Here is a 26,333-nt window from a genome sequence, read left to right on the forward strand (position 1 = left end):
CCGACTATAATTTAGTTGGGTCCCAACTAAATTATAGTTGGGAGGAGACTTATTTATTGATCCCCTAATATCTCAAAAACTCCCTCCAGAGTAGATTTTGGTTCTGGGACTTGTCCCAATGCTATTACTGGCACAAAACTAAGTTGGGAATTAATTTCTCAGCTTTCAGCTCCTGGAACACAGAGGAATTACAAATATAAAATTCCAAATTCACAGGAAGTCAGGTACATAAATTCAAGTCTTTTTAGGAAGACTTTTCTTTCCCTACCCAGAACCAGCTGAAGACAGATACACTTCCTTTTGCTTTCTCGTACTGGTGGGAAGACTCCTGAGACCATTCTTGCTCAGAGAACACAGCCTTTGCAGCATTCTTATTCTACGTGGGGGGAGCAGTTCCAACTCTCTCACTTCTTAACTCCACGAGTTTGAAAACCCAAGTGTCAACCTTCAGCCAAGGGCATCACAGTGACACCCCCAGATTCTCACCTCCTGGTTTTTAGTCCCCTTCTTGTTTCTAGCATCTGGTGATTTCCTTTACCCTGCTTAGAAGCTCTGCAGGGTACATTAGGCATTGATTAGGATTTTTGTTGTATTTCATCTAGCATTTCTTGATATTTGTAATGGGAGGGGTCTCAGTTTATCTACTGGGCAATTCTGCTAAAACTAGAAATGGCGACACAAGAAAGGCACTTCAAGCAGCACCTGGCTCATGATAACTGCTATATAAGTGTTTGCTGTAATTAAAAACATTCTCTCCTCTCCCTTTCTTTTGCATCCAAGTTAACGTAACACACATAGCGATTCTAGTGTGTCATACTCACTGAATAAATACACAAAACCATGCCTTTTAATTTCTGTAAAGTAAATCTAGTGGGGTTATTAAATTCCATTTTAAATTGATTATGTGCTCTTTGTTGAGGGAGGGCTCCTATAAATAATACATTTTTATTTTAAAACACAAATTGCATAAAACCTCAAGTGATCATATAAACTAATGCCATGTCATCAACTGTGAATTAAACTAGATACTATTCAGAAAGTTAGTGCTTTTTAACAATCCTCCTATGTATTTACGGTGAAATAGGGGTCAACATACTGCAACTCAAGCTGGGGAAGCATCCCCTCATTTGCTCAGGGCCTCACCTGTGGAATCACATGATCATATATTCTGTTACAATTTTTGAAATTTACTAGGGTAAAGTATCTCTTCCATAGTCACTTAAGATAACTGGCTCTTTCTACTCTCACTCCCCTCTGTCACATCTTCCTCATGTTGGGCAGTGTTAGAAAATCCACAGACATTTTGGGGATCCAGCTAAGAAGAAGTTGAGGCAGAACGAACTTAAGTTTGGGTTTAGTAAGAGGTATTTATACAGTCTATACAGTATTACATGGTTAACGTGATTCCATGTACAGCTAAGTTATTACTAGCTGTCTCAGTGTAGAATGACTTCTAAGAAAACTTCTACTACCCTCTCACTTGCATGGACTCAAGTCATTTGGAACCGGAAGTACACGAAGGAGCAGCAGCAGGCTTTGAAATGCAATGAAGGGGTGCTGGTCCCCTTCCTAGCAGGATGCTAGTCTTCAGAAAATCCTTCCCCTTTTTAGACATGGAAAGCTGAGAGCTGAGAATCTAGCTTTCATAGACACCAAGGCAAAAGAGACCTAGCTAACAGACTTGACAATATGACATAATTAGATCTTACTTTTTTTCTTGTTTGGGGGAATCTTAGGAAATAGATTTTATCATGATTCCTGTCTTAGGGCTCAAACCTATAGTATTACTACAACCAGTAAGTATGTTTGTATGACAGGTCACATGATACCAATTTCCAATATCCGAAATACCAAGAAATGTTGGTGAAACATACTAGAGGAAATATTGAATTATTTTTCTACTCCTGCTATAGAAAATATTATAAAATCAATGCTTTAGGGAGAGGCAGTCAATGAACAAGCAGTCAAAATATAAAGGGGAAAAAAGTATTATATATCAGTTAATAAAAACTTATTTTTCTAGATTTTGTGACGTTTGTGATATCTGTCAGCTCTGTCAAATTTGTAGTTTCTGTGATTTACTATCCTAAAATGCTAATCATACTCTATGAATTTTTATATTTGAAATTTTATAGCGAAAGTTCCAAAACTATCTAAGCATCAGACCCCACAAAACCTACCCCAGGGAGAAAAATAGAAGCAACTAGACTAAAAGTGAAAATTTAAGAACACATTTGATGAAACAGTGAGATTTAAGGTCTAATTTTAAGAAAAGTTAAACTTTTGATAATGCATAGCAAATAAAACCTTTTATTCATCCATTTGGTAAGAACAAATTGTTAGAAAAAGCAAATTTCTATATTTTAAATCTACCTTGTTCCTCTGTAGGATTAATTTAAAATAGGAATTAAACCATTTATAAATATCTCAAACTTTAACTCTGGGATTATAATAACCATCTTAAAACTGCCTTCTTTAATAAAAGAAGTCAAATGTTAAGTTACAACTCTCAACCTGACTGGAAGTAAAAATAAATTGGTGTATTAAAGTTTATGGTTCATGGGACTATCTGATTAATAAATTTTGTTCAGCAAGCTATAAAATATTAAGCATAAATTCCTACTCAGTCTACAAATACAGAAATTGATACTCAGTACTCAAGTGTAAAAGATGATTTAGAAAAGTAATGTTAAATAACGTAGGTATGCAGCATTTCTAAAAAGAATTGCCTTCCTTAAAAATTACAAGACAGATGAGAAAGAGCTTGACTGCCATCTAATATAATATACATTAGATTTTTCCTCCTTGATTTTTATGTCAAAGGCTTACAAGTTGCCAAAGAAGGGATGCAGCCTTTCCTCTTTTATGTTCCTTTTGATGTAATTACAGTGGGTCCCAGGGGAACTGTCCACCAGGCATCTGGAAATGAAGGAAGCGGCCTCAGAAGAGAAGTCAGGCCTGCAGATCAGGACACTGCACGGACACTGCCAAGAGGGAAACTGTATGAAAACCAGAAAAGGGCTGATAACAACTTTGGAAATCACTATATTTGAGGGATAAAGTTAAAAAGTAAAAAAAAAAAAAGATTGGTGTAATCGTGGTTGTTTTATAGAGGACACTGCTATATATGATTAGTCAGTAATATTTCATAGAAGGTGAAAATACCAAAAAATAAAAATAGAAAAGGATATACCTAAGGAAGCCAGAGAACTCAAGGGTTTAAAAAAACTAAGTTTAAAAGTGAGCAGACTTTCATAAGTTTGGTGGTGGATTCACCAGTGCTAAATTTATTATTATTCACACATATATACTTTATATGCTATTGTATATTTATCAAATATTACATATATTTTTTAAAAGAGTAGAAATGCATGCCAGGTATCATTTTAAACAGCAGTAGAAGTTGCTATTCCCTTTTAAAAAATATTTTATTATTAAAAATTTTTAATGAGGCATAATTGATTTACAATATTATGTAAGTTTCAGGTGTACAACATAATGATTCACAATTTTTAAAGATTATGCTCCATTTATGGTTATTATAAAGTACTGGCTATATTCTCTGTGATGTACAATCTATCTTTGTAGTTCATTTTATACATAGTAGTTTGTATCTCTTAATCCCCTACCTCTATTTTGCCCCTCTCCTCACTGGTAACCACTAGACTGTGGTTTCTATGAGTCCTTTTCATTTTTGTTATATATATTCACTAGCTTGTTTTATTTTTTAGATTCCACATATAAGTGATAACATACAGTATTTGGCTTTCTCTGTCTGCTTATTTCACTTAGCATAATACCCCCCAAGTGCATCCATGTTGCTGTAAATTTCATTCCATTCTCATTAGCAGCCATCACCATCCAAGCCCAGAGCATAAGGCTTGAAGGCAATTTGAAGGCAATTTCCCGCCCTGCTCTAACCAAGGGATGGCTCCAAGGAGATCCTCTCCAGGAAGAAAGTGAAGAAACCCTTAAAATGATGAAAATAACCAACCCCTATACAACTCGAACTTTCTCATATTTTTCTTCCCTGAAATAAAATCTAAAAATGATCTGTGAACAAAGAAAACTTCTTTCCCATAAACATTTGGATTAAACATTTTCTTCCTTGGGTGCAAAAGATCTGACTCCTACTTGCATCTTTATAATTTATTTTTTCCAGGCTTCTGCAAGTCATCCCTCTTTTTTTTTTAATTTATTTTTTATACAGCAGGTTCTTATTAGTTATGTACTTTATACACATTAGTGTATACATGTCAATCCCAATCTCCCAGTTCATCCCACCACCACCACTGCCACACACACACCACCACCCCCTTTCCCGCCTTGGTGTCCATACGTTTGTTCTCTACGTCTTTGTCTATTTCTGCCTTGCAAACCGGTTCATCTGTACCATTGTTCTAGATTCCATATATGTGTGTTAATATACGATATTTGTTTTTCTCTTTCTGACTTACTTCACTCTGTATGACAGACTCTAGGTCCATCCACGTCTCTACAAATGATCTAATTTCATTCCTTTTTTATGGCTGGGTATTATTCCATTGTATATATGTACCACATCTTCTTTATCCATTCGTCTGTCAATGGGCATTTAGGTTGTTTCCATGACCTGGCTATTGTAAATAGAGCTGCAATGAACATTGGGGTGCATGTGTAATTTTGAATTATGGTTTTCTCAGTGTATATACCCAGTAGTGGGATTGCTGGGTCGTATCGTAGTTCTATTTTTAGTTTTTTAAGGAACCTCCATACTGTTCTCCCTAGTGGCTCTATCAATTTACATTCCCACCAACAGTGCAAGAGGGTTCCCTTTTCTCCACACCCTCTCCAGCATTTGTTGTTTGTAGATTTTCTGATGATGCCCATTCTAACCGGTGTGAGGTGATACCTCATTGTAGTTCTGATTTGCATTTCTCTAACAATTAGTGATGCTGAGCAGCTTTTCATGTAACTCTTGGCTATCTGTATGTCTTCTTTGGAGCATCCCTCTTCTTTGCCTATTAATTTTCTCACCAGTAAAACGAGAAGGCTGGATGATTCCTAACGCCCATGCTTATTATGACCACGCCTTTCCCCTATGTTTTCTGGATTTTCCATCAAGGCACACAAGCCTTCTGCTTCCTGAGAAAAAGCTGCAAATCTTGGGGTTCCACTGGGGACCATCCTCAACAAAATGGCAGAGTTGGCTAGCAACTGCCATGACTCACAGAAGTGCACTAATATGCACTGCTGTAAATAACTTCACTGTGCTAAACCCCAGACGTTGCTGATAAATATTAGCCAAGTAAGCCCAAGAGGGAAAGGAGTCATTGACGGAGAAGCACTTGGGTCTTAAAGTCGATGTGTAAGTGGTAAGAGACACAACCCATATTTGCATTCTGGAAGGAAGAAGAGGTCAGCGTCTCCAAAACTAAATAATTGCTTAAGCAATTACACACACACACAGGCACACACACAAATAACAATGGAGAAAACAACCTTCCTCTCTAAATTAAACCCAACAATGTAGACCGGTTACAAGTACTGAGCACTTTGTGATACATTCTAGAAAAAAACATGAGCTAAAGGAAATCACAGCATCAAAATGAGATGGGATCAGAAGCTAACTGCTGTCAATTACAGACAAACACAAAACGGGGCACTATAATGTCCTGACATTGGTAACAATTGCTGGGACCCCAGGGGAAAAGCTTTAAAATCTTCAAACAGCAGTTTAATTTTAGTTCAGTAGTTCAGAATGAAAAGGGCACTGATAAGCTCCATCTGTTGAGAAGAAAAGTCATGATTGATACTGAGTATTAGTTAAGCACACCCGTCTTTGTCAGGGGTTGCACTTGGCTTGAAGTTCAACAAGATGCCTGCCTGTGAGGAGCTTAGGTTTGGGGCAAACATTACTGCATTGTTCCCAGATGCCACCTGGATTAAACTGATTAGGCTAAACTTATGCTGCAGTAACAAACATTCCTCACACTCTTCGGACATAATGAAAGTTTACTTCTTGCTTATACAAAGTCAGTGCCAAGTCAGATCCTGGGCAATTGTCCTCTACGTTGTGACTTGGTGATCAAAGTTCCTTTGACTCTGTGCTCTGCCATCTGAGCATGTGACCATCACACTCCCCCAAAAGGAAGAGGGAGTTGGAAGTTTTCACCAGGGTTTTTGCCGCCCCAGCCCGTCAGGGCAGTGTGTTTCTCTCACAGGCCACCATCTAGAACTAGGCATTCTGGGAGATTGGGAAGTGCAGTCTTCCAGGAGCCCAGGAGGAGAGAAGTGGATGCTGGTGAACACAAGGGACAACTATGATGACAGCACTAATAAACAGCAGAGACACCCTCATATCCCTACAGAAAATTAATAAGGCTTCAAAGCTTAAAAACGATCAGCTACTCGTCCCAACAACCCTACTCCTCCCCTTTCCCAAATGGCCATGCAATGCACTGGCCTCTTTTCACCAAATGTGTAAAACAGTTAACAGTAGGCAAATATGATTGTCAGTTGCATGGTGGGGAGGGGGGGTAAAAAAAAATTAGGCTGGAAAGAAAAAAGTTAAGATGAGCTATTTCTACCCAAGTGCTTTCATGCTATGTCATTACCCTCCAAACTGAACAGCCTAGTCCTTAGGTCAAAGTTCAATGATAACATGGCAAGGATAACCAAGTAGTAGCAGCAGCAGCAGAGGCAGGGAAACCAGAGATACAACCTCCTAGAGGTAAGGACCAAGGAAAAAAATCCCTTGGTTTCTACATATTTTATACTCCCCCCCACCAACACACACACACACACATAGGTACACACCACAGCGTGACAGATGTGACCGCTGATCTACAGCTGTAGCTGAGACCTCCCTTGGAAACCTGGATTCGAAAGTTTAATGGCTTACTTGACACTTTCTCTGGGATGTAACTCAGAAGTCATAAAATACGGTCAAAATGAAACTTCTGATTTCACCTCAAATCTTCCCCTTTCAACATCCTCCCCTCCTTGCCATTTTTCTCCATCTTACTAAATAACACCAATGTACAGGTATCTGCTCAAACCAGGGACTTCAGAGTCATCCTCGATTCCTCCCTTTGCCTCCTGGGTTACACCTAATCACATCTTACCACTTCTGCCTTCAAAATAAACTTCAGGTTTGCCCACTTCTCTCCACTTCTACTGGTATCACCCTGGCCCAAGACACCATCTCTCACCTCCATCAGCTCCAGTATCCACTTCCTAGTCTCCCTGTTTCTCCTCCTGCTTGCTTCTAACAAACCCTCTGAGAAGCAGCTAGGATCTTCTCTTTGTAAGCCCCTCCCCTGTGTGAAACCTTCCATGGATTTCTCCATTGAACTAAGCAGAAAATTCAGGCAAAACCACAGGATCTCTCCAATATCATCTTGAGCCATTTGTACACTTGCAACATTGGTCTCTATCCATTCCTCAGCAGGAGATGTTCTTCCCTACCTCAGGGCCCTTGCACAAGCTGTCCCATCTTTTGGCAAGGCTGCTCCTTTCTAACATGGAGATTTCATTTCAGAAAGCAGCCTTCCCTCCCTTTTTACCTTCCCTCCCCAATCCTCTACTCCAATTTTATTTTCTACCTCAGTTTCTCAGGCTGTGGTAGGTTTCCTTCCAAATATATATTAGAACTTGTATCATAGCACATATTTGAGACCCAGTTTCTACTTCTGTCTTATTCAATATAGGTATCACCAGAGAAGGGCTCTAACAGATACTCTGAATGTTGAATGATACGTGCATTTTAAGGAGATAAAAGCCATTCTCACTAAATAAGACAGGGTTAACTATACTTTTTATACTATGTCAGCGTCCTGTACCCTGAAGGTCACAAACTAAACTCCCTATAGAAGCCTAGCAGGAAACATCACGAGTGAAGAGGGCCAGGCATAGACCGAACCTAAGTGGAGAGACTGCTCATCTAAAAGGGGCAGCTGCTGACAACTCCAGCTGGTACCAATTTAGGTTTATCATTTCCAGATTTTTAAAGAATTTTCAAGTGAAGTGGGAAATCTGAAGCATTTAAATGAAGAACTTCAGGGGTTTTCCACTGCTGAAGAATTAATTTAAACCTTAAGTTCGTGTGGGCAAACAAAACGTGTTGGTAGACCCACTAGGGCTGCAGGCAGCCGATTCGAAACCTCTGCTGGAAAAAAAGCGCATTTTCTCTAATCCATCTTGCCAAAATATTTTCTGACAGTAACGATGATATTAAGAACAATGATAGTAGCAAACTTAACCGCATGCTTACTATATGCCAGGAGTCTTTTTGAGCACTTAGTGTATAAATTCCAATGATACTAGCAACCACCCACTGAGGTACACACTATGATTACCCCTACAGATGAAGACACTGAGACAGAGGAAGGACAAGAAATTAGCCCCAGGTTACACAGCTAGCATGTAGCAGGGTAGAATAGGGACTACACCCTAGGTCCCAGAGTCTATGTTCTTTACTGTTATGTAAAGAGCAATCAGAATAGTGAAAGTGCGAATCCTCTATAAAACGTTCTGCCTGATAACAAACCCAAGCTTTGATGCCTTTCTCTCTTCTGTTTGTTACAGTTCTGGCTACCTCCAAGAAGTTACTACTATCCAGGCATGTATAGCGTTAACCCTTTTTTGTCTATTTAGTACAACAGGAGAAAAGGCTGGTATCAGATTTCTCCCCAAAACCAGATTACACAATGGGCAAGTCAGACATGAAAGCATTTAGGAGCTAAACTGCTTAATTACATAAAGAACAGGGAGGCAATGAAGTTCAGCTTTGGTTGTGGCATTTGGCCAAAATTCCGTTAGGATTTGGCTTCAGCCTCGGTTTTTGGCAGGCCAAGTAGCCAAATGCCATTTCAGCTCTATTTTTGGCAACCTTGACCTTGTGCACAATTAATGATCATTCGATCACGTAGGTTACTTACACATCTGATCATCATAGCACTGCTAGTAACACAGATAGGGATGTTTCTTTGGGCTTACTAGTGCTACGTGAAAATTCCCTTTCCAATAAAAGGAGGCGTTTTACATGTAACTTGGAAAACCTCCTGGTTTTTCTATTAAAAGTTTATCAGTCAGGTGAAAATTAAATGCACATTGATTACAAGAATTCATTTAAACAACAAATAATTGTGCCCCTATGAAGTGCCAAGCATGGTTAGTAGTCTTAGGGCTAGATCAAAGAACAAATCAGGTCCCTGCCCTCACACAGTTTACACTCAGATGGATGACATAAAATGATAATACACGTAATAGATAAGGAGATGATACACTGTTTCAGAAAGTGATGGGTATGTTGAGTGGGAATAACAAAAGAGCCGGGGATCAGAGGCACTGGGAAAGAGGTCATTACTTAAATATTGATACAACAGCCCAGTAAACCTCCCTGAGGTTATGTGTGAGCAAAGATTTTTAAGAAGATGAAGGAGTGAGCCTTGTGCATACTGAGAAAAAGACATCGCAGGCAGAGGGAACGGGCAGTACAAGGGCTCTGAGCTGGGAAGATACCTGGTTTAATCCAGGAGCAGCCTAAACATGGAAGAGTATAGCAGCAGATGACATGAGTGACTTGCCAGGGAACAGCTCATGCTGGGTCCCAGAGGGCACCAAAGGACTTTGGCTTTTAATTTGAGGGAAATGGGGAGTGATGAGAGGAGTCTGAGCAAAGGAACCACAGGATCTGACGGACACACTCACAAGATCATTCTGGCTGAATTGAAAATCATGTTATACGATGAGTACCGTGAAAACATCTTTGAAGAAAGAAAACCACAGGGATGGCAACAAAATTCAGCTTGATCTTGAGAATTTTTAAAAAGCATCTTCTTTAAATACAGCCCAGGGATGTTGCTGGTGGCGCAGTGTTAAGAATCCGCCTGCCAATGCAGGGGACGCAGGTTCGAGCCCTGGTCTGGGAAGATCCCACATGCCGCGGAGCAACTAAGCCCGTGTGCCGTAACTACTGAGCTTGTGTGCCACAACTACTGAAGCCTGCGCACCTAGAGCCCGTGCTCCGCAGCAAGAGAAGCCACCGCAATGAGAAGCCCCTGCACTGCAACAAAGAGTAGCCGCCACTTGCCACAAATAGAGAAAGCCCGTGCGCAGCAATGAAGACCCAATGCAGTCAAAAATAAATAAATGTATTAAAAAATACAGCCCAAAGCTTTAGTTTATGGGATTGTTTCAATGAAATTGCCTCATGAGCTTCAACTAAGATGGCAAGTCCAAGAGTTGAAGTCTTTATTTCAGTCAGTTATCATCGGAGAGGATGAAGGCTTAATGACTTGGGAATATCACCATTAGCACGACCCTGTAGTGGCAGAGCTGAACCAAAATGTATGTTGCTCCTTCACTGACCTCAGTTGAAAGGGTATATTTTCAGTATCATAAATGTGCAATATCAAAACCACAGAAGCCGACAGCTCTGAGGAATTATTACACTGCATTACAATGCCAATTAAAAAAAATCTGCTTGGTATAACTTTAAGTTGTAATAAATAGGTATTCTTACTAATATTTCAGGTTTATCCTTGTATGACAGACATTTCTTCTATGATGATAATATTCCACTTCAGCCAAATAGTGACTGAACACTCTGCCATTTGGCCAAAATGCACATTTGGTATATATTCTGGACCAAATGTTTGTGGCCCCTCCCAAATTTGTACATTGAAGCCCTAACCCTCAATGTGGTGATATTTGGAGATAGGGCCTTTGGGAGATGCTTAGATTTAGATAAGGTCATGAGGGTGCGGCCCCATGATAGGAGTAGTGTCCTTTTAAGAAGGGGAAGAGAGACTAGAGCTCACTTTCTCTCCACCATGTGAGGACACAGGCAGAAGGTTTCCATCAGCAAGTCAGCAAGAGGTTCCTTGCCAGGAACCACATTGGACGGTACCCTGATCTTGGACTCCCCAGCCTCCAGAACTGTAAGAAATACATGTCTATTATTGAAGCTACCTAATCTATGGAATTTTGTTACAGCAGCTCAAGCAGACTAATAGATACGTATGGTCACATGTGAAAGCAACATTTGAAAACTATTTCTAATTCATAAAAACCCTGGCAATAATGTTTTAGGTGTTGCTTGGTACCTGGTGGTCTGATTTTCAATTTAAGTCAGGAGTTCCTGATCATTTAAGCAGAAGCTGCTGCTTTCTATTACCTTCAAGTTTTGACTTCAAAGAAATGGGACAGAAATCAGGGTAGTCAGCTGACGCTTACACTGAGGATGGTGAATAGCTATGGGTGGGGGTGAAGGAAGCTCGCCATCTGAAATCTTGGCCAACCCTGGAGGTAGCAGAGAGATCACTGGTCCTCAACTGCAGGTTGGAGACTCTTGGCCTAAGTGAAGTTTGCCTACCACAGACTAGGTATTTGCCTAGTCTAAGGGACAACCTAGACTTTGAGGATGAAGGGTAATGGAGTAGCTATGGAAGTATCCCTTGCTCATCCTGTGGACAACGTTCCACTTGCACCCACCGTCCAGAAAAGCATTCCCTGCCACTGACAACTGTTACAGGATCCAGCAAGATGTATCCTCCTGCTTGCTTGTAGAGAGGTTAAAGATAAAGAAATAGCTATGAGGCAAAAGAAAGGAAGTCCCAGAGGCAAGGGACTTCTGGGTCACATCAACTAATTTCACTTATCAAATCAAAAGTGTATTCTTCATGATGTGCTGCACCCTGTAGCAGGCACTGATGCTGTAGCAGTGAATAAGGTAGTCAAGATTACTGCTCTCAAGGAGTTTACATTTTACTGGAGACACAGAAAATAAATAGGATGATTTCAGACAGGAAGAAGCTCTACGGAGGACAAACAGTGATGTCAGAAAGTGTGACTGGAGTGGTCAGGCTTCTCTGCAGAGGGACATTTGACTGAGACCTACGTGATAAGGAACCAGTGGTGCAATGATCAAGGGGGCAAATATAGGCAGACTGGATGGCAAGTATGAATGCGCTCAAGAGAGCATGACCTTGGTATATTCGAGAAACAGAAAGTCAGGTATGTCTGGAGCTCAGACAGCCAGAGGAAAGCCTGATATGAGGTGGGATTAGGGAGGTCAAGCACGGCCGAAATATCTTGGGTTCTTACCATGGGAACGAGGTCTGGATTTTTACTTTAAGTGCTAGGAAAAACCATTAAGGATGCTAAGCTGGTTAGTGGTATCCTTTGATTCAAGACCACCGGGTGAAGAATGAGTCACAGGAGGGCAAGAGTGAAGTGGAAGCCGGTTAAGAGATGATGAGGTCGACCCGGGTGATAGCAGTGGAGGTGGAACACGTGTGGATTTCAGAATACGCAGTGGGGGCAGAACGACTGAACACGATGTACTGATGAATAATTGATTTCTAAACAACAGAACTGGCTGTGCAATTCGCATTTTTTTTTTACATAATGGAATACTCTATTTTTCTCAATGTACAAGTGATGCCAGGACAGTTTAAAATGCTGTATTACTTATTACCATGTTTTTTTCCCTTTACAGCTATTAACTTTTGGCAATTTATATCCAAACAGAACATAAGCAGTAGCCATTTGTATATTTAGAGAGAAGAAAGAAGAGAAAGCAAGGTGTTTTAAAAAAATGATTCCAAGTACCCTGTCTACCTCTCACCCTCCCCCAACATTTCTCCAGAATGATGGGTGTGCAGCGTCTGAAGCTGAGCGGCTCAGCTCCTCCCATCGGCTGAGGCACAGCTGAGCCAATGTGGAGCAGTGAAGATGTGCATCTAAACCACAGGTCCCCCTGTAAGCGTCTCAGTGAAATGCATCCACTTCCTCAAAGTCACGTGGGGACTGCGACATCCACCATGCAGAGCCATTTACTATCTGGCTCTTGACAGCAAAAGTTTGCACACCCCTGTTCTCAATGGTCACCTGAGTGCAAGTATTCACAGTTCAACAGCAACTATGACATAGGATACCAGGGAAAGCAAAGATACACTTAAAAATCTTAATAATATGGATTTTATAAAACGTTTTAGCATCTGGTGTGCATGTAGAGAGAAAGAGGGTGACACTATACGCTCAGAGATGGTGTGTGTCTGTTGAACGACAGTGCCCCTCACCAGGAGCTAGCATCAGCCTTCTAGCTGTTCACCTTACTCGGCCTCAAGCTTCTCTCTCAAGTTCTACTTTATCTGCTTCTCGAGTTCTTCACTCAGCTGAGTTGACCAGGGCTTTTAGATATGGCTTTTCCAGCATCACCCATCAAGGACTGGGAGTCTTTTCAACGCAGCTACAGAAGAAGCTCACTGCTGTCCTGTGTGCCACCTATGTCTGTCTCTTTCTTAGGTATAAATTATACCCTTGCCTTTATATAGATACATACAATTCTGAAATCTCTCAATCAGTTCTGACTGTTATGATTCTAACTGCTTCCACGGTTGAAAAGTTTACATATTATCTCCAGCATTTCAGGCTGGAAAAGAAACGCATTTGGGCAGAGTGCTACCAGACGAGCCACCCTTAGAACTCAAATGCCCTTTCTTCCAGAAGCCTATCTTTGCTGTGTCAAAACTGTCGATGGAATTGTAACTGGGCTCTGATCCACCCACTGATAGGGGTTCCACCTCCCCTGATGCAACTTTCCATTTTGCATCCTCAAACGGCACGTACTACAGTCTTGGTACACAAGAAAAGGAAGATTAACCAAATGGCTGCAGGCTCTTGTTGTTTTGTATAAGATTTGTCAGCACAACAGAGTGGAAAGCAGTGGCCATGGGCCAGAATTACTATGTTTTAGGCTAGGCTATGCCACTACTAGCTTCAAGATTTTGGAGAAGCCATATATTCTCATCCTCACCTATGAAATAAATCAGGTAGTCAGATGTTCCCTAAGGTTCCTTCTTGGTTGATTATACCATGAAACAGTGGCTCAAATACATGCTCTATTGTTACACTTTTCAGAGCTCAACACTTTTGTAATAAATGCTTACCTTTTCAAATATGGGTTAACTGTAGTTTCTTTCTTTCCAAGTGCCCAGTGCATATATGGGGTGGGTTGGGGGGAGCTGGAACTCACATAGCATGAAGTCATTCTGGCTTGTCTCTCTTATTCTGACCCCTGACAATTCTTAACTAAGGATGTGCTCATTATGTTTCCCATGCATTATGTCCTTTCCTATCATTGGTGACATTATATTGGGTTGGCAGCTTCTTTTGGAGACACTCTTGATCCCCAAGCCAAGAAATACAGAGAGCCAAGAATTAGATCATTCTATCCCCAAATTGCTACAGACCTTCTCAGAGGCAGCTGAGCCGTGTAATTTGATCAAGGTTAAGTACAATCCACCCTTCATCTTAAACCCAAGTCAAAATCCTTTGAACTTTCCATTTCAATCCCAGATTACTGCTTCCTGCCCACTCTTACAAACGTCCACCAGCGGCTCTCCAGTCAACTCTCATTTATCCACCTGTGGCTTATCCAAAGCACCAGGCTTTCTCCTCCTCCTGCCTCCAGCACAAAATTCCAGGCCAGCTCCTTTAACTCAGTGCCAAAGAAACACAAACTGAATCTAATATTAGCCTAATGAGAAAAGGCAATCTGCTGCCAAAGATTCACAGAATGCGTCCCAAAGCCAAATGCACGCAATTATTCACTGTTTTGGGTGCTGGCGCTGCATCTCCCTTATGTAATACAGCAATAAAGATCTGCTGTGTTTCTATCCAAGAAAGGAAGAATACAGGCAGCGTTTTAACCTCTTCTTTCGCCTAGTTGGCCAGATTCTCAGTATATCAGGTTATATTTTCTTTTCAAATAAATAAATCATTTGTACATTTAATGTTAAAAGGAGTGAAAAAAAATCATGGTTTCAGGGTCATTATACTTAGATGTGAATTTTATCTTCCTCCAATTTTTAGCCAGAAACTAAGTTTTGGCAAGCCATTCAAATTCTTTGTTTTCTCAGCTGCAAAACAGATTTTATAAATAAAAAGGGGGCAGTGACATATAAGAGCGACACACAAAAAGCTACCAAGACTCTTGATCATTACTCTGATTCACCACTTTACAGGCTCTGGTGAATTAGCATTGCTGTCAAGAAAAAATAAAGATTAACCTTATGAAAGCCTTCTTTCATAGGCATGAAAACACAGGGTAAGTTTCCTCATAAGCACCTAGAAAAGCAAGTCTAGAAGTGAAGATCTTGTTTCTAGTTTCCCAATGCTGTATTTAGGCCACTTGTGAGGACACATTCCAGAGTTCCAAGGTGAACAGCCAGGATACTGTTTGCTGATGGGCTGATCTTATTCCATAGCCCGAGTTGCCATGGAAACTCAAATTCCAACCATCAGAGCATTTAGGGATATCACTTTCAAAACAGACTCCCCTTTCCACATTTTTCTCATGATTGAAACACATGTCCCCCCAGGCCCAAGGACAAGGGTCAGATCACACAATTCCATCTTTTCATCTTACTCACTCCTATACCCAGAAAACTTCAATGGCTTCCACAAACCAGAGCTGCCTGTCCAACAGAACTTTCTGTGATGTTCTATGTCTGTGCTATCCAAGACAGTAATCCCTAGACACATGGAGAACACTTGAAATTTTGCTGGTGTGACCAAGGAAACAATTTTTCATTTTATTCATTTTTTTTTATTTTTTTGCTGTATGCGGGCCTCTCACTGTCGTGGTCTCTCTCGTTGTGGAGCACAGGCTCCGGACGCACAAGCTCAGCAGCCATGGCTCATGGGCCCAGCCGCTCCGCGGCATGTGGGATCTTCCCGGACCGGGGCACGAACCCGCGTCCCCTGCATCGGCAGGCGGACTCTCAACCACTGCACCACCAGGAAAGCCCCATTTTATTCATTTTTAATGGATTTAATAGCCACACATGGCTAGTGGCTACCATAGTGGATGGTGCAGATATAAAATAAATCTACGCTCCTAACATTCAAATCCCATACGACTGGGCCCCAACCTACTGTTCCACCCTCATCTTCCGCAACACAAACCTGGACTCAAGGAGACTGTTGCCGAGAGCACCTGAGGATGTCTGTGGCCACACCACTGCTAAGGACGTCTTCCATTCTTACTACTGCATATCTGAATGTTACCCATATTTCACAGCATAGGTGCATTTCTTCCTCTCCTGGAGTACCTACCCTCTGGTAGCCCCATGCCTACTGCTCTGGAAGGAAGGGTTCATTAACCTCAGGCCTGTCTGGGAAGGACCCCAGGGGCTCCCAGCGCTGCTTCCTTGAAAACTGCTATGTGGACCACACCTGGTCTTCAGGACCTGTGAGATGGCCTTGGGCCCACATGACTCGAATGGTAAAAAGAATGGTGGGAAAGAGGCTGTGCCTTCTGTGAGTCAAGGAAACTCATCCTCACCTCGGCTCTCATCTGTGGCAGTGGTAGGTGCCCCTGTGTGGGTGAAGGAACAGAAGCAGCTGTGTACCTTCATACCTTCTGGCCCTCCCGATGAGATGAAATGCTGTACATACTATCTCTTGCCTGGTATCCACCTGTAAAGCTAAGTCAACATAGTTTCTGCATTTTGAACTTATAATTGCAGCTGTGGTATGGCATGCATACTCTCTGAATTCCTAAGTCCTCACTGGCATTTAGCACTCCCAATGGTAAATAGCTTTTGCAAATCCACAATTCAATTGAATCTGTTTCTTTTTTTTTTTTTTTCCAACTAGACTCTATGCTACCTAATAATAAGGATTAAAAGTGAGCTTGGGGGTCCAGCTCCCTGGCGGTCCAGCGGTTAAGACTCTGTGCTTCCACTGCAGGGGGGGGCACGGGTTTGATCTCTGGTTGGGGAACTAAAATCCCTCATGCCATGCAGTGCAGCCAAAAAAAAAAAAAACACCACAAAAAAACAAAACAAAGTGAGCTTGGTTCTCTATTGATTTCTCTTTTGTCTATAAGAGCTGATGGCAACTCATAGGACTGATAACCTCTTTCTGGAATCAGGGCCCTAGTCTTTAGAGTAACTGGGGCCAAGGGTGCCAAATCACATTTAAGATAAAGAAACAAAAAGGATGATTTTTCCAAAGATAGGTAGTGATAGAGATATTTTTTAATTATGAAAGCAATGTAAATTTCAGGGTCAAGACGGTAGATTAAACTTGTGCTATACAATCCCCTCTCAGGCTCTAAAAACTTAAAGATACTAGAAAATATATTTTTAAATTTATATAAGGCCAAAGAGACATCTCTAGGTGCCAGGAGCCCACAGCAATGAGGAGGACTGAAGCACAGTATGCCTGCCGGAGATCTGGAACAGGGATTGGTTTCAAAGTCCAACTTGGCCAGACCAAAAGTGGCAGAACCTACAGGCGTGATAGCACGCTAGAACCAGGTTCCCGTGTGAAGCCTGCAGATGGCACATCTTGTGGGACTTGATTCGTGTAGTGAGTCAGCAAAGAGAACATCAAATTGAAACGTAATTAAACACCTGGTCAAAGCTGTTACATCCCAAAAAGTTCAGGAAGAGACAAACACAAAAGCACCTCATCAGTGCTTGCTTCAGCAGCACAAAGACTACAAAAGCACCTCATCAAATGGCCTCCACAACCCAAGGCATGCTTAGTCCCCAAGATAACTCCCCTTGGCAAATAACCAGCAAGAATTAGGAGCCACGGGAGGAAAGACAGCACCCTCAAAGGCAGAATACAGACTCAACAAACAGGAAAAGTCATGGATGAGCTGCTTAAGTTAATGGGGCAATCTGAAAAGGGCTTTAAAATAAATATGCTTGAAAGGGTACATATCTTTAAAAAAAAAACAAAAAAACTCAAGTGCAGAAAAAGAAAGTTCTCCCCATAATCTCAGCTCCAGATGTAAACTGCTGCTCAAACTATGGAATGAACTCTTTCAGACTCGGTGATGCCTTTTTACAGAGAAAAGGTATTTTTACGAAAATGGGAATGTTCTACAGTGTGCAGTAACTTGCCCTTCTCCCTCCTCTCCCCACTCTAAAATAGCAGCGTACTCATTTTCCCACATAAACACTGCTACAGACGAATGTCTGTGTCTCCCTAAAATTCACATGCTGAAACCTAACCCCCAATATGATAGTATTAGAAGGAGGGGCCTTTGGGAGGTGCTTAGGTGATGAGGGTGGAGCCCTCATGAATGGGATTAGTGCCCTTGTAAAAGAGACTCCAGAGAGATTCCTGGTCCCTTTCCACCATGTGAGGACAGTGTGATGACGACTGTCTATGAACCAGGAAGCAGGCTCTCATCAGATACTCAATCTGGTGGCACCTTGATCCTGAGCTTCCCAGCCTTCATAACTGTGAGAAATAAATTTCTATTGTTTATAAGTCACCTAGTTTAAGCTATTTTTATAGCAGCCTGAATAGACTAAGATAAATACACGTAGGTCTCCCTCACCCTTATAAAGGGAGAACTCTATTCCATTCCACGAACACACAGTTTCTTGAGCCAATGTCCTATGAAAGGACATTGTTTTCATATTATAAACATTGCTAGAGTGACCATTCTCCTGCAGCCATCTTTGCACATCTGGATGATTATTTCCTTGGGACAAGTTCCTAGAGAGGGAATTACTGGCTCAAAACTTATACACATTTAAAATGTTGATAACTCTATCAGACTGTCCCCCAGAAAATCTGTACCAACTTACACTACTGAGTGGCTTTAAGTGCATGCATTTCTAGCCAGAGGTTTTTAAGGGTAAGTTTAGAGTAGGTCAAGTTACCAGAGGTTCAATTATTTACCCAAGGAAAAAGGATGACTCACAACTCCAATAACCCTCTAAGTGCACCAGGAGGGCACATTTCAATGTGTCTGTACATGCACAGAACATGTTCACATTGTCTGTGGCTCAGAATCTCCAGGGTATGTGACACTGCAGGTCTGCAGTAATCAAGCTCTTTTTATTTTGTCCCCCCAGCAACCACCATTGTCATCAAGTCCTGCATGAAAAAATAAATACTTTGTAACAAGAGCTCCTCGTCTGTTCCCTCCTAAACATGTCAATGTGAAGACATTCAGAACCCCCTCTCAACCCGGTTTGGGGGTTTCATTGTAGGTGATCTGGACAAACTCAGATGAGTGTGGTTTTCCAGCTGTAGGCTATTCCTGAGGAAAGGCTCATCATGGACAACTACATTCTCAGTGAAGTAGGTTTTTAGCAAAGCAAACGTAAAATGATCTAGAGGCAAAGGCAGGTGCTACTGACATGAAAATTCAGGGTTTACTACAATTGCACACATTCCAAATAATTCAGAAGTTATCAAATCCTGTCAGGTTTGAATCAAACTTCTTATATCACCAATCTGTTGTGCAAATAAAAGAGAATCTGGACATGTTGAAAGGTGAATTAAATCAGGCAAATGTCAATAATTTGTTTTCTTTTTCTCCACTCTAATTTTTAATATTTTAAGCATCTCTTTGAAAAGATCCTACTCAGACAAACCATTTATCTTCCTAGTTAAAGAAGACCCTTAAGACATTTTTTTCTCACTCTTTCAAGATGGCACCACTGGCTGATCGGATTTAGATGTCATAATAGGGCTCACTTATTCCCAACTCCTCTTAAAGATCAAACCTCAATAATCAACCAGTTTCCTATAAGGTGCAATTTCTCTCAGCTACAATATCTAGTGCAAAATATCTGCAATATCTTCCTTGCTAATCATTTTCCACTCCCTACAACACAGACACACAGACACTCATTATGTCATCAGTTTTTAATTATCCACACTAAAGAAGGGAAGGAGCCATGGTAATTATTCAAAACTATAGATAAAGAAGAAAAATTCACATCTGATTTTGGAAGGCATTTTTTGGGGGGAAGTGGTGGTTATTGTATGACAGCCAAGTGACCTTTCTACTTAAGGTTTTTCTTGGATGATTGCAACATTTGCTTTCCAAGGCATGCACATATTCATCCACTCAACAAACATTTGAAAGGAAATTCCTTTGAAGGAAATGCACGAGGGAGAAATCAAATAACCACATGAAGATTAGTCCTCTCAATTTCCAAGGGGCAAACTAAGATACATCTCCAACAAGAGCATCTTCACTGACTGCAGACAAAAACCCATATAGTGCCAGTTCCATTGCAGAAAACCTTTGAAAGACGCTGCTCTTACTAAAGAATCATCCATCCTCCCAGTTTACCAAGGTGTGTTTTATACCAACATCTAGGCTAAAAGACTAAAAGAACAAAGTATCCTGCAACAAAATAAAACAATTACACCTTTCATCCATCCTCCCAGTTTACCAAGGTGTGTTTTATACCAACATCTAGGCTAAAAGACTAAAAGAACAAAGTATCCTGCAACAAAATAAAACAATTACACCTTTCATTAATTAGGGTCTTGTTTACTATTGTCTACCTCATAGAATTGTTACAGGGAGACAATAAGCCAGTATATCAAGAGTCCTTCAAACAGTACCTGGCGTGTATGTATATATTTAATAAAATATTACTTGTTATTGTGATTGTCAGCAAAAAGCCCCCTCATACTCATGCAGCCAACTGGGCCTTTTACAAGACACTTCCACATACATAATATTATTTCATCTGTTCAACCTAATGGAGGATGGAGTTTTTCTGATAACCCATTCTATAGGTAAAAAATCTGAGGCTTAAAAAGTCACAGGACTTGTCCAATATCATGAAATGATAAATCTGAGCCTGGCAAACAAATCTTTCAGCTTTAATTCCAAGGCACTCTTCCCTGTAGCTCATTCTATACCATCCTCAGAGCCTCATGCGATGAAACTGACCACAAACGCGTTTCAGTTTCACTCTAAAGGGTATGCGGTCAATATTTTCATTTCTCATTACCTGCAATCAAGGAGCAGTGTTTCTTTAACTGAAGATACAACGCTAATTAACGAAAGCACCATCAGTTCTTATCTGGGGCTGGACCACGAAATAGCAAAGCTGCAGCTTCAGAATCTCCTTAACTTACTGGATTATTACCTACCTTAGCCGTCTCGGCTTCTGCCTGCAGTCGCTTGGGGGTTCCTTTTTGGTCAAGCACCTTCTGGAAATTTTTGTTTTTAATAGAGTGAGAATCAACACCTTCACCTTCAATTTGCAGTTTAATACCTTCAGCACGGGCAGGGTGATCAATACCCCGTGGATTCAAACCGCAGTGCAGAGCTAGGAAAGAGGAAAAAATCTAAACTCAGAAAACAGATCCTATAAATAAAGGAGGTGTCCATGAAAGACAATATTTCATCTGGCCTATATGGGAAGATACAAGGAATCTCCAAGTTGAGAGGTGAGGGTCAGAATTATGGGAAATGATTTGGTTAAGAGGGAGCACGGTATGGTGGGAAATCCTGAGCTTTGAAGTCAGGAAGACTAGAGTACAAATCCAGGAACCATCAGTTCCAAGTTGTTTGACCTTGAGCAAGCAGCTAATCCTCACATTACAGACGACAACACCAAATCAGGCAACTTGGGTACTGCCTTCCACACATGCAATCATTTCAACCCCTGCAGTTCAGTGTGTATCTCTGCTTCCACCTGGAAAACTGCTCATTCCCTCCCATTTCTGAATCTTCTCTATTCTTCAAGCATCCACTCAAGTCCACCCTCTTGCATTCAGCAAATATTTACTGAGCACTTACTGTGTGCCGTTCCTGGACCAGGTCCTGCAAGCATGGATTTATATCTGACAGATGTTAGCTTCAAAGAACTCACAATCCGATAGAAGAGGCAGACAAGAAACAAAAGAACTAGTGGTTTTAAAACAGTTATTACTCCTCCATGAAAGAAGGAAAGGTCAGAGTGGAGGGTTTAAGGGAGCTCAGCCTAGTAGCTTCCTATTTTCACTTTCTCTCTCCACATCCTTTAATGCAGATACCCTCACAAATAAAATCTAAAGCTCATACTGAGTATATTTATTCATTCCACATAGGAGTTCCTCCCGTGTACCCATGACTATCAGAGAAATAGCGGGGAATGTTATAGGAAACATACATTCCCCCTGGATGACATCCATGAACCAACGGGTGTGTGTGAGTGAATGTGCATACACTTATGTACATATAGCTGGTATGTGTGTTTTGAGGTCTCTGGTGGAGAACTCTCTCATCTCCTTGTGACCTTCAAGCCTTCAAATGTAGCTAAACTTCTATCCTTATCCCCTTCCCCTTGGTCTCAGGATTTAAGGCCAGAACCTCCAATCCCCTCCCATCTCCCTCGAGACTCCATCAATAATCTCCTTTTACCCAGGATCTTCAGTCTCCCCCTTTCTCAGCATTCTTCCCCTTTAGAGGATGTCTGCGATTCTAAAATTCTTCCCTTAGCACCCCAGGGTTTCCTTTTCTCTTGATGAGGCTTGTGAAAGAATATTTTACACCTGAGAGATGAGGGAAGCCTTCCCAGAAGTAGTCAGTCAGGTGTTCTTTTCCCCTCTCTCGACTTCTCCCTTAACAGGTCCCATCCATTCCCAGCACTTCTGATGCAATCCACCTGACCATGACTCTCAAATTTTAAATCCAGCCCAGAGAGACCTCTCTCACGAGCCTCAGATGTAAGACTGTGACTCAACATCCCAATGTCAGTGTATCACAGACTCACACTTAACATGTTCACACTGAACCTTGGTTTTTCTACCAAAAAATATTCACTTTCTCCTGTCTTCAGTTACTCACACAGAAACTGAAGTGTCCTCCTCGACACACTCTCTCCATAAGTCACCACATCCCTCGTATCTATCACCAGAGCCAGCAAGCACTGCACTCAAAATGCTTCTCCCATCCACCTACTTCACACCTCCACTGCCAGCACCCTGGTCCAAGCTACTCATCTCTGTCCCCCAGCATGTGACCAGCCCAACTGCTCTTCCTCGCTGGACCCCCCCAATCCCATTTAAAAATGTATAGGTTAGTTCAAGAGACTTCTGCTACAAAACAGAAACAGACTCACAGACTTAGAACGAACTTATGGTTACCTGGAGGGGAGGCATAGTTAGGGAGTTTGGGATTGAAATACATACACAGCTTTATTTAAAATAAAGAGCCAACAAGGACCTACTGTACAAAAAATGGATGGGGGACAAGAGAATGATACAGATGAGATGAGATTGGCCATGTGTTGATAATTCTTGAAGCTAATTGGTGGATTCATAGGGATTTATTATACTACTCTTTCCACTTTTGTCTATGTTGAAATTTTCCTTAATAAAGTAAAAAAAAAAAAAAACTTTCTAATGTCTTCATTTTACACCCAGATCATTCAAAAATCTTTAACGTGGCCAACAAGGCTGTTCATAATCTGTCCCCTCTGGACTTTGTATATAATGTTTCTTTGCCTGAACTGCTCTTCCCCATTCTTCACCTAACCCCTACTTATCCTTCAGGTTTTGGTTTAAATACCAACTCTTCAGATTTGATCATGTGCCTGGAATGGCAAGTATTCAACATTGTACGAATGATCTTAGAAAACTTATTGTACAAAGATCCATATGCATGTGACCCTATTTCAACTATTTTATATCAAAATTATCTGAATTTCTCTTCTAGCCTTTAAGCTTCCTAAAACAAGGGCCAGTCTATTTCATGGTGCCTCGTAGGCACTCAGCATGTATTAGTTCATGGCTCTTCCCTCAGATTTGTGGTGCGTCTCAAATAATCTTCATGAAAAACTCTGAGACATAATTATATTCATTTCACAGACAAGGGAAATGAGGCTCAAAGGGTTATAGTCATAAAGAGTCATACAGGTGTCTACTGAAGGTCACAAAGCTTATGTATCATTTAGGTCGCAGATGATTTCAAGTTTCAGGTGAACAAACCCAAAATAGATTAAGCAGTAAGGAAAATCATTATCTTTCAGGAGAGGAAGCCCAGTAATGGGAAAAGTTCTGAGTTAGCTGATTTCCAAGTTCAACGGTGCCATCAAGGACTCTTTTTCATCTTTCTATTTTGCTATCCATAACATCACCTTTATTCTAAGCCTGGGTCCCCACATGGCACTAGAGTTACAAGCTTCTGGTTCTCATCTAGCAATAGAGACAGCTTGATTGATCATCGTTTTCTTCCCCAAATCCTCCAAACTTGGATCTTTTCTCAGTGGCCCAAAGTGAATCACACACATCCGTTAGTGAACTAAAACCCTGGCAGTAGAGATAGGATTACCCTTAAACCAGCTGACCTTCACCTAAGGTCAAGTCCCCAAACCACATCGCTGCTACTCAACAAGGCAGAGGTGGAATAGATGCTGGAGAACCAACCTCAATGCCCAATTCAGGCAGTGGTAGAAAAAGAACAAAACCTATGAGAGCATGAGGTTAACTACTGTTAATATCAATCAGCTTCCCCATCTCCAAAGATCAGCCTACTTACAACGAATCTTCAATTAAACATATTAAAATTGTGATTATTAAAAAGAGGTGAGCCTGTGTCAGGAGGTGGCAGATGGGCATGGGACAGATTTAGAGATTAGTGAGGAAAAGAAAAAAGTGTGCATCTTTGATCTTACTCCAGCATGATTCCCAGCTGCTTCCTGCCTTGAAATTCATGGCCTAGGAATATCACTGAGCTGCTGATAGCTTCCAGCACCTCCTGTTCTCCTCTGCCATCACCTGCCCACCCATCAGACTCTCGTACTTCCCTCGCTTTTGCTCACGTTGGTCCCCCCTCCTAGAAAGTTCTACTCCACCTCAACCTTACTTCCTTCTTTGGGAAGTGAACTCCTACTCAGCCCACGTGTCTTTTCAGACTTCTTCAGCAAGCCTTCTAGGAGCTTCTGGCATCCTGGTGCTTCATCCCCTCACTCTCTGAGGATGTCTGTCTAATTGACCTGTCTGCTTCACCGACCACAGCTGCCAGCTCCACCTCCACTGCCCAGTCCAGAAACGGTCACATAATAGGCACTGGAGAAACATCTGTTCAGCTGCTGAATGAACCCCCCATCTTCTGTCTTTACACAACTATGCCTTATATCAAAAGGTATCTTTCCTCTGCTAGTAAATACAAAGTGTACAAAATGTAAGATCTCTGTAGACATGAGATGGGTTATGGCATTTTGACTTTCTATGCATGTCGCGTTCTTCACACATAGATTTTAATCCTCCACAGCTGTTCCCTCCTCGCCTGCAAATCCTGCAGTTGATGTAGGTTTCTGTGTTTGGGTTTATTTGTTTAAAACCATTTCTGACAGGCTTTGTTTTGTTTTCCCTGAAATTTCATGTCCCTGATGTTTACAAATCAAGCGACTTTTAAATGGCCTCTTACACGCTGTGACCTCCATCTCTCTGTTCATCATGTAAAAGGTGCCCCCATTTGCTTTCTCTTTTCTATCCTCATCACGACCCTTTCTTGCTTTCACTGAAGTTATTTATTCAATTTAATGGGCTCAGCAGCTCACAGGTCAGCTTTGAGATCTTCTTGTTTCCCTGACCTTCCCAACCAGTCTTGTGCCCTATGGATTTCTAGTTATTGAACTGACACCGCAAGCTGCTTGTGGTCTTTACCTGAAGGGCTGCCACTGTCGCTTTAATGTTAAAGCTGCTAATGGTGAACTCTTAAAATGAGGAGTTAAAGACCAGGTTTTACAAATGTTGCTCTTTTAAAAACCTAGAGAAAATTCCTCATGCAAATACACATGTTTTAGCATTGTTTTGAGATGCCAATTCGAAGGCAGCATCTTTTTTTCATGTGCGAAAACCCACTCCCTCAGAAATTGAAAACCCTTGCACATTGCTGGTGGGAATGTAAAATGGGACAGCTTCTGTGGAAAACTGCATGGCGAATTCCTCAAAAAGAATTAAAATAGAATTACCATTTGATACAGCAATTCAGCCAAAGAATTGAAGTAGGGACTCGAACAGATATTTGTATATCCATGTTTATAGCAACATTATTCACAATAGCCAAAAGGTGGAAAGAACCCAGATGCCCATCAATGGATGAACAAAATGCTGTATGTATGTACTACGGAACATTATTCAGTATTAAAAAGGAATGAAATTCTGATACACGCTACAATAGGGATGAACCTTGAAGACATTACGCGAAGTGAAATAAGCCAGTTACAAAAGGACAAGTATTGTATGATTCTACTTATGAGAGGTACTTAGAACAGTCAAATTCATAGAGACAAAGTGGAACAGTGGTTACCAGGGGCTGGAGGAGAGGAGAATGGGGACTTATTGCTTAGTATGGAGTTTCAGTTTGGGCTGAAGAAAAAGTTCTACAGATGGATAGTGGTGATGGTTGCACAACAATATAAATATATTTAATGCCACTGAATCACACACTCAGGAATGGCTGCAGTGGGGCTTCCCTGGTGGCGCAGTGGTTGAGAGTCCGCCTGCTGATGCAGGGGACACGGGTTCGTGCCCCGGTCCGGGAAGATCCCACATGCCGCGGAGCGGCTGGG

At 41.3% G+C, this 26,333-nt stretch overlaps 1 protein-coding gene across 1 annotated transcript in view; it reads right to left on the minus strand.

Annotated features, from left to right (window-relative positions):
- Positions 1 to 26,333, minus strand: part of SAMD12 (sterile alpha motif domain containing 12) — a 405,166-nt gene that overhangs the window by 346,200 nt on the left and 32,633 nt on the right. The window contains exon 2 of the mRNA XM_065895582.1: positions 20,923 to 21,101. Coding sequence (XP_065751654.1) covers positions 20,923 to 21,101 — 179 coding nt within the window. The remainder of the gene's footprint in view (positions 1 to 20,922; positions 21,102 to 26,333) is intronic.

Source organism: Phocoena phocoena, chromosome 17 (genome assembly GCF_963924675.1).
Source record: "Phocoena phocoena chromosome 17, mPhoPho1.1, whole genome shotgun sequence".
Taxonomy (NCBI): Eukaryota; Metazoa; Chordata; class Mammalia; order Artiodactyla; family Phocoenidae; genus Phocoena; species Phocoena phocoena.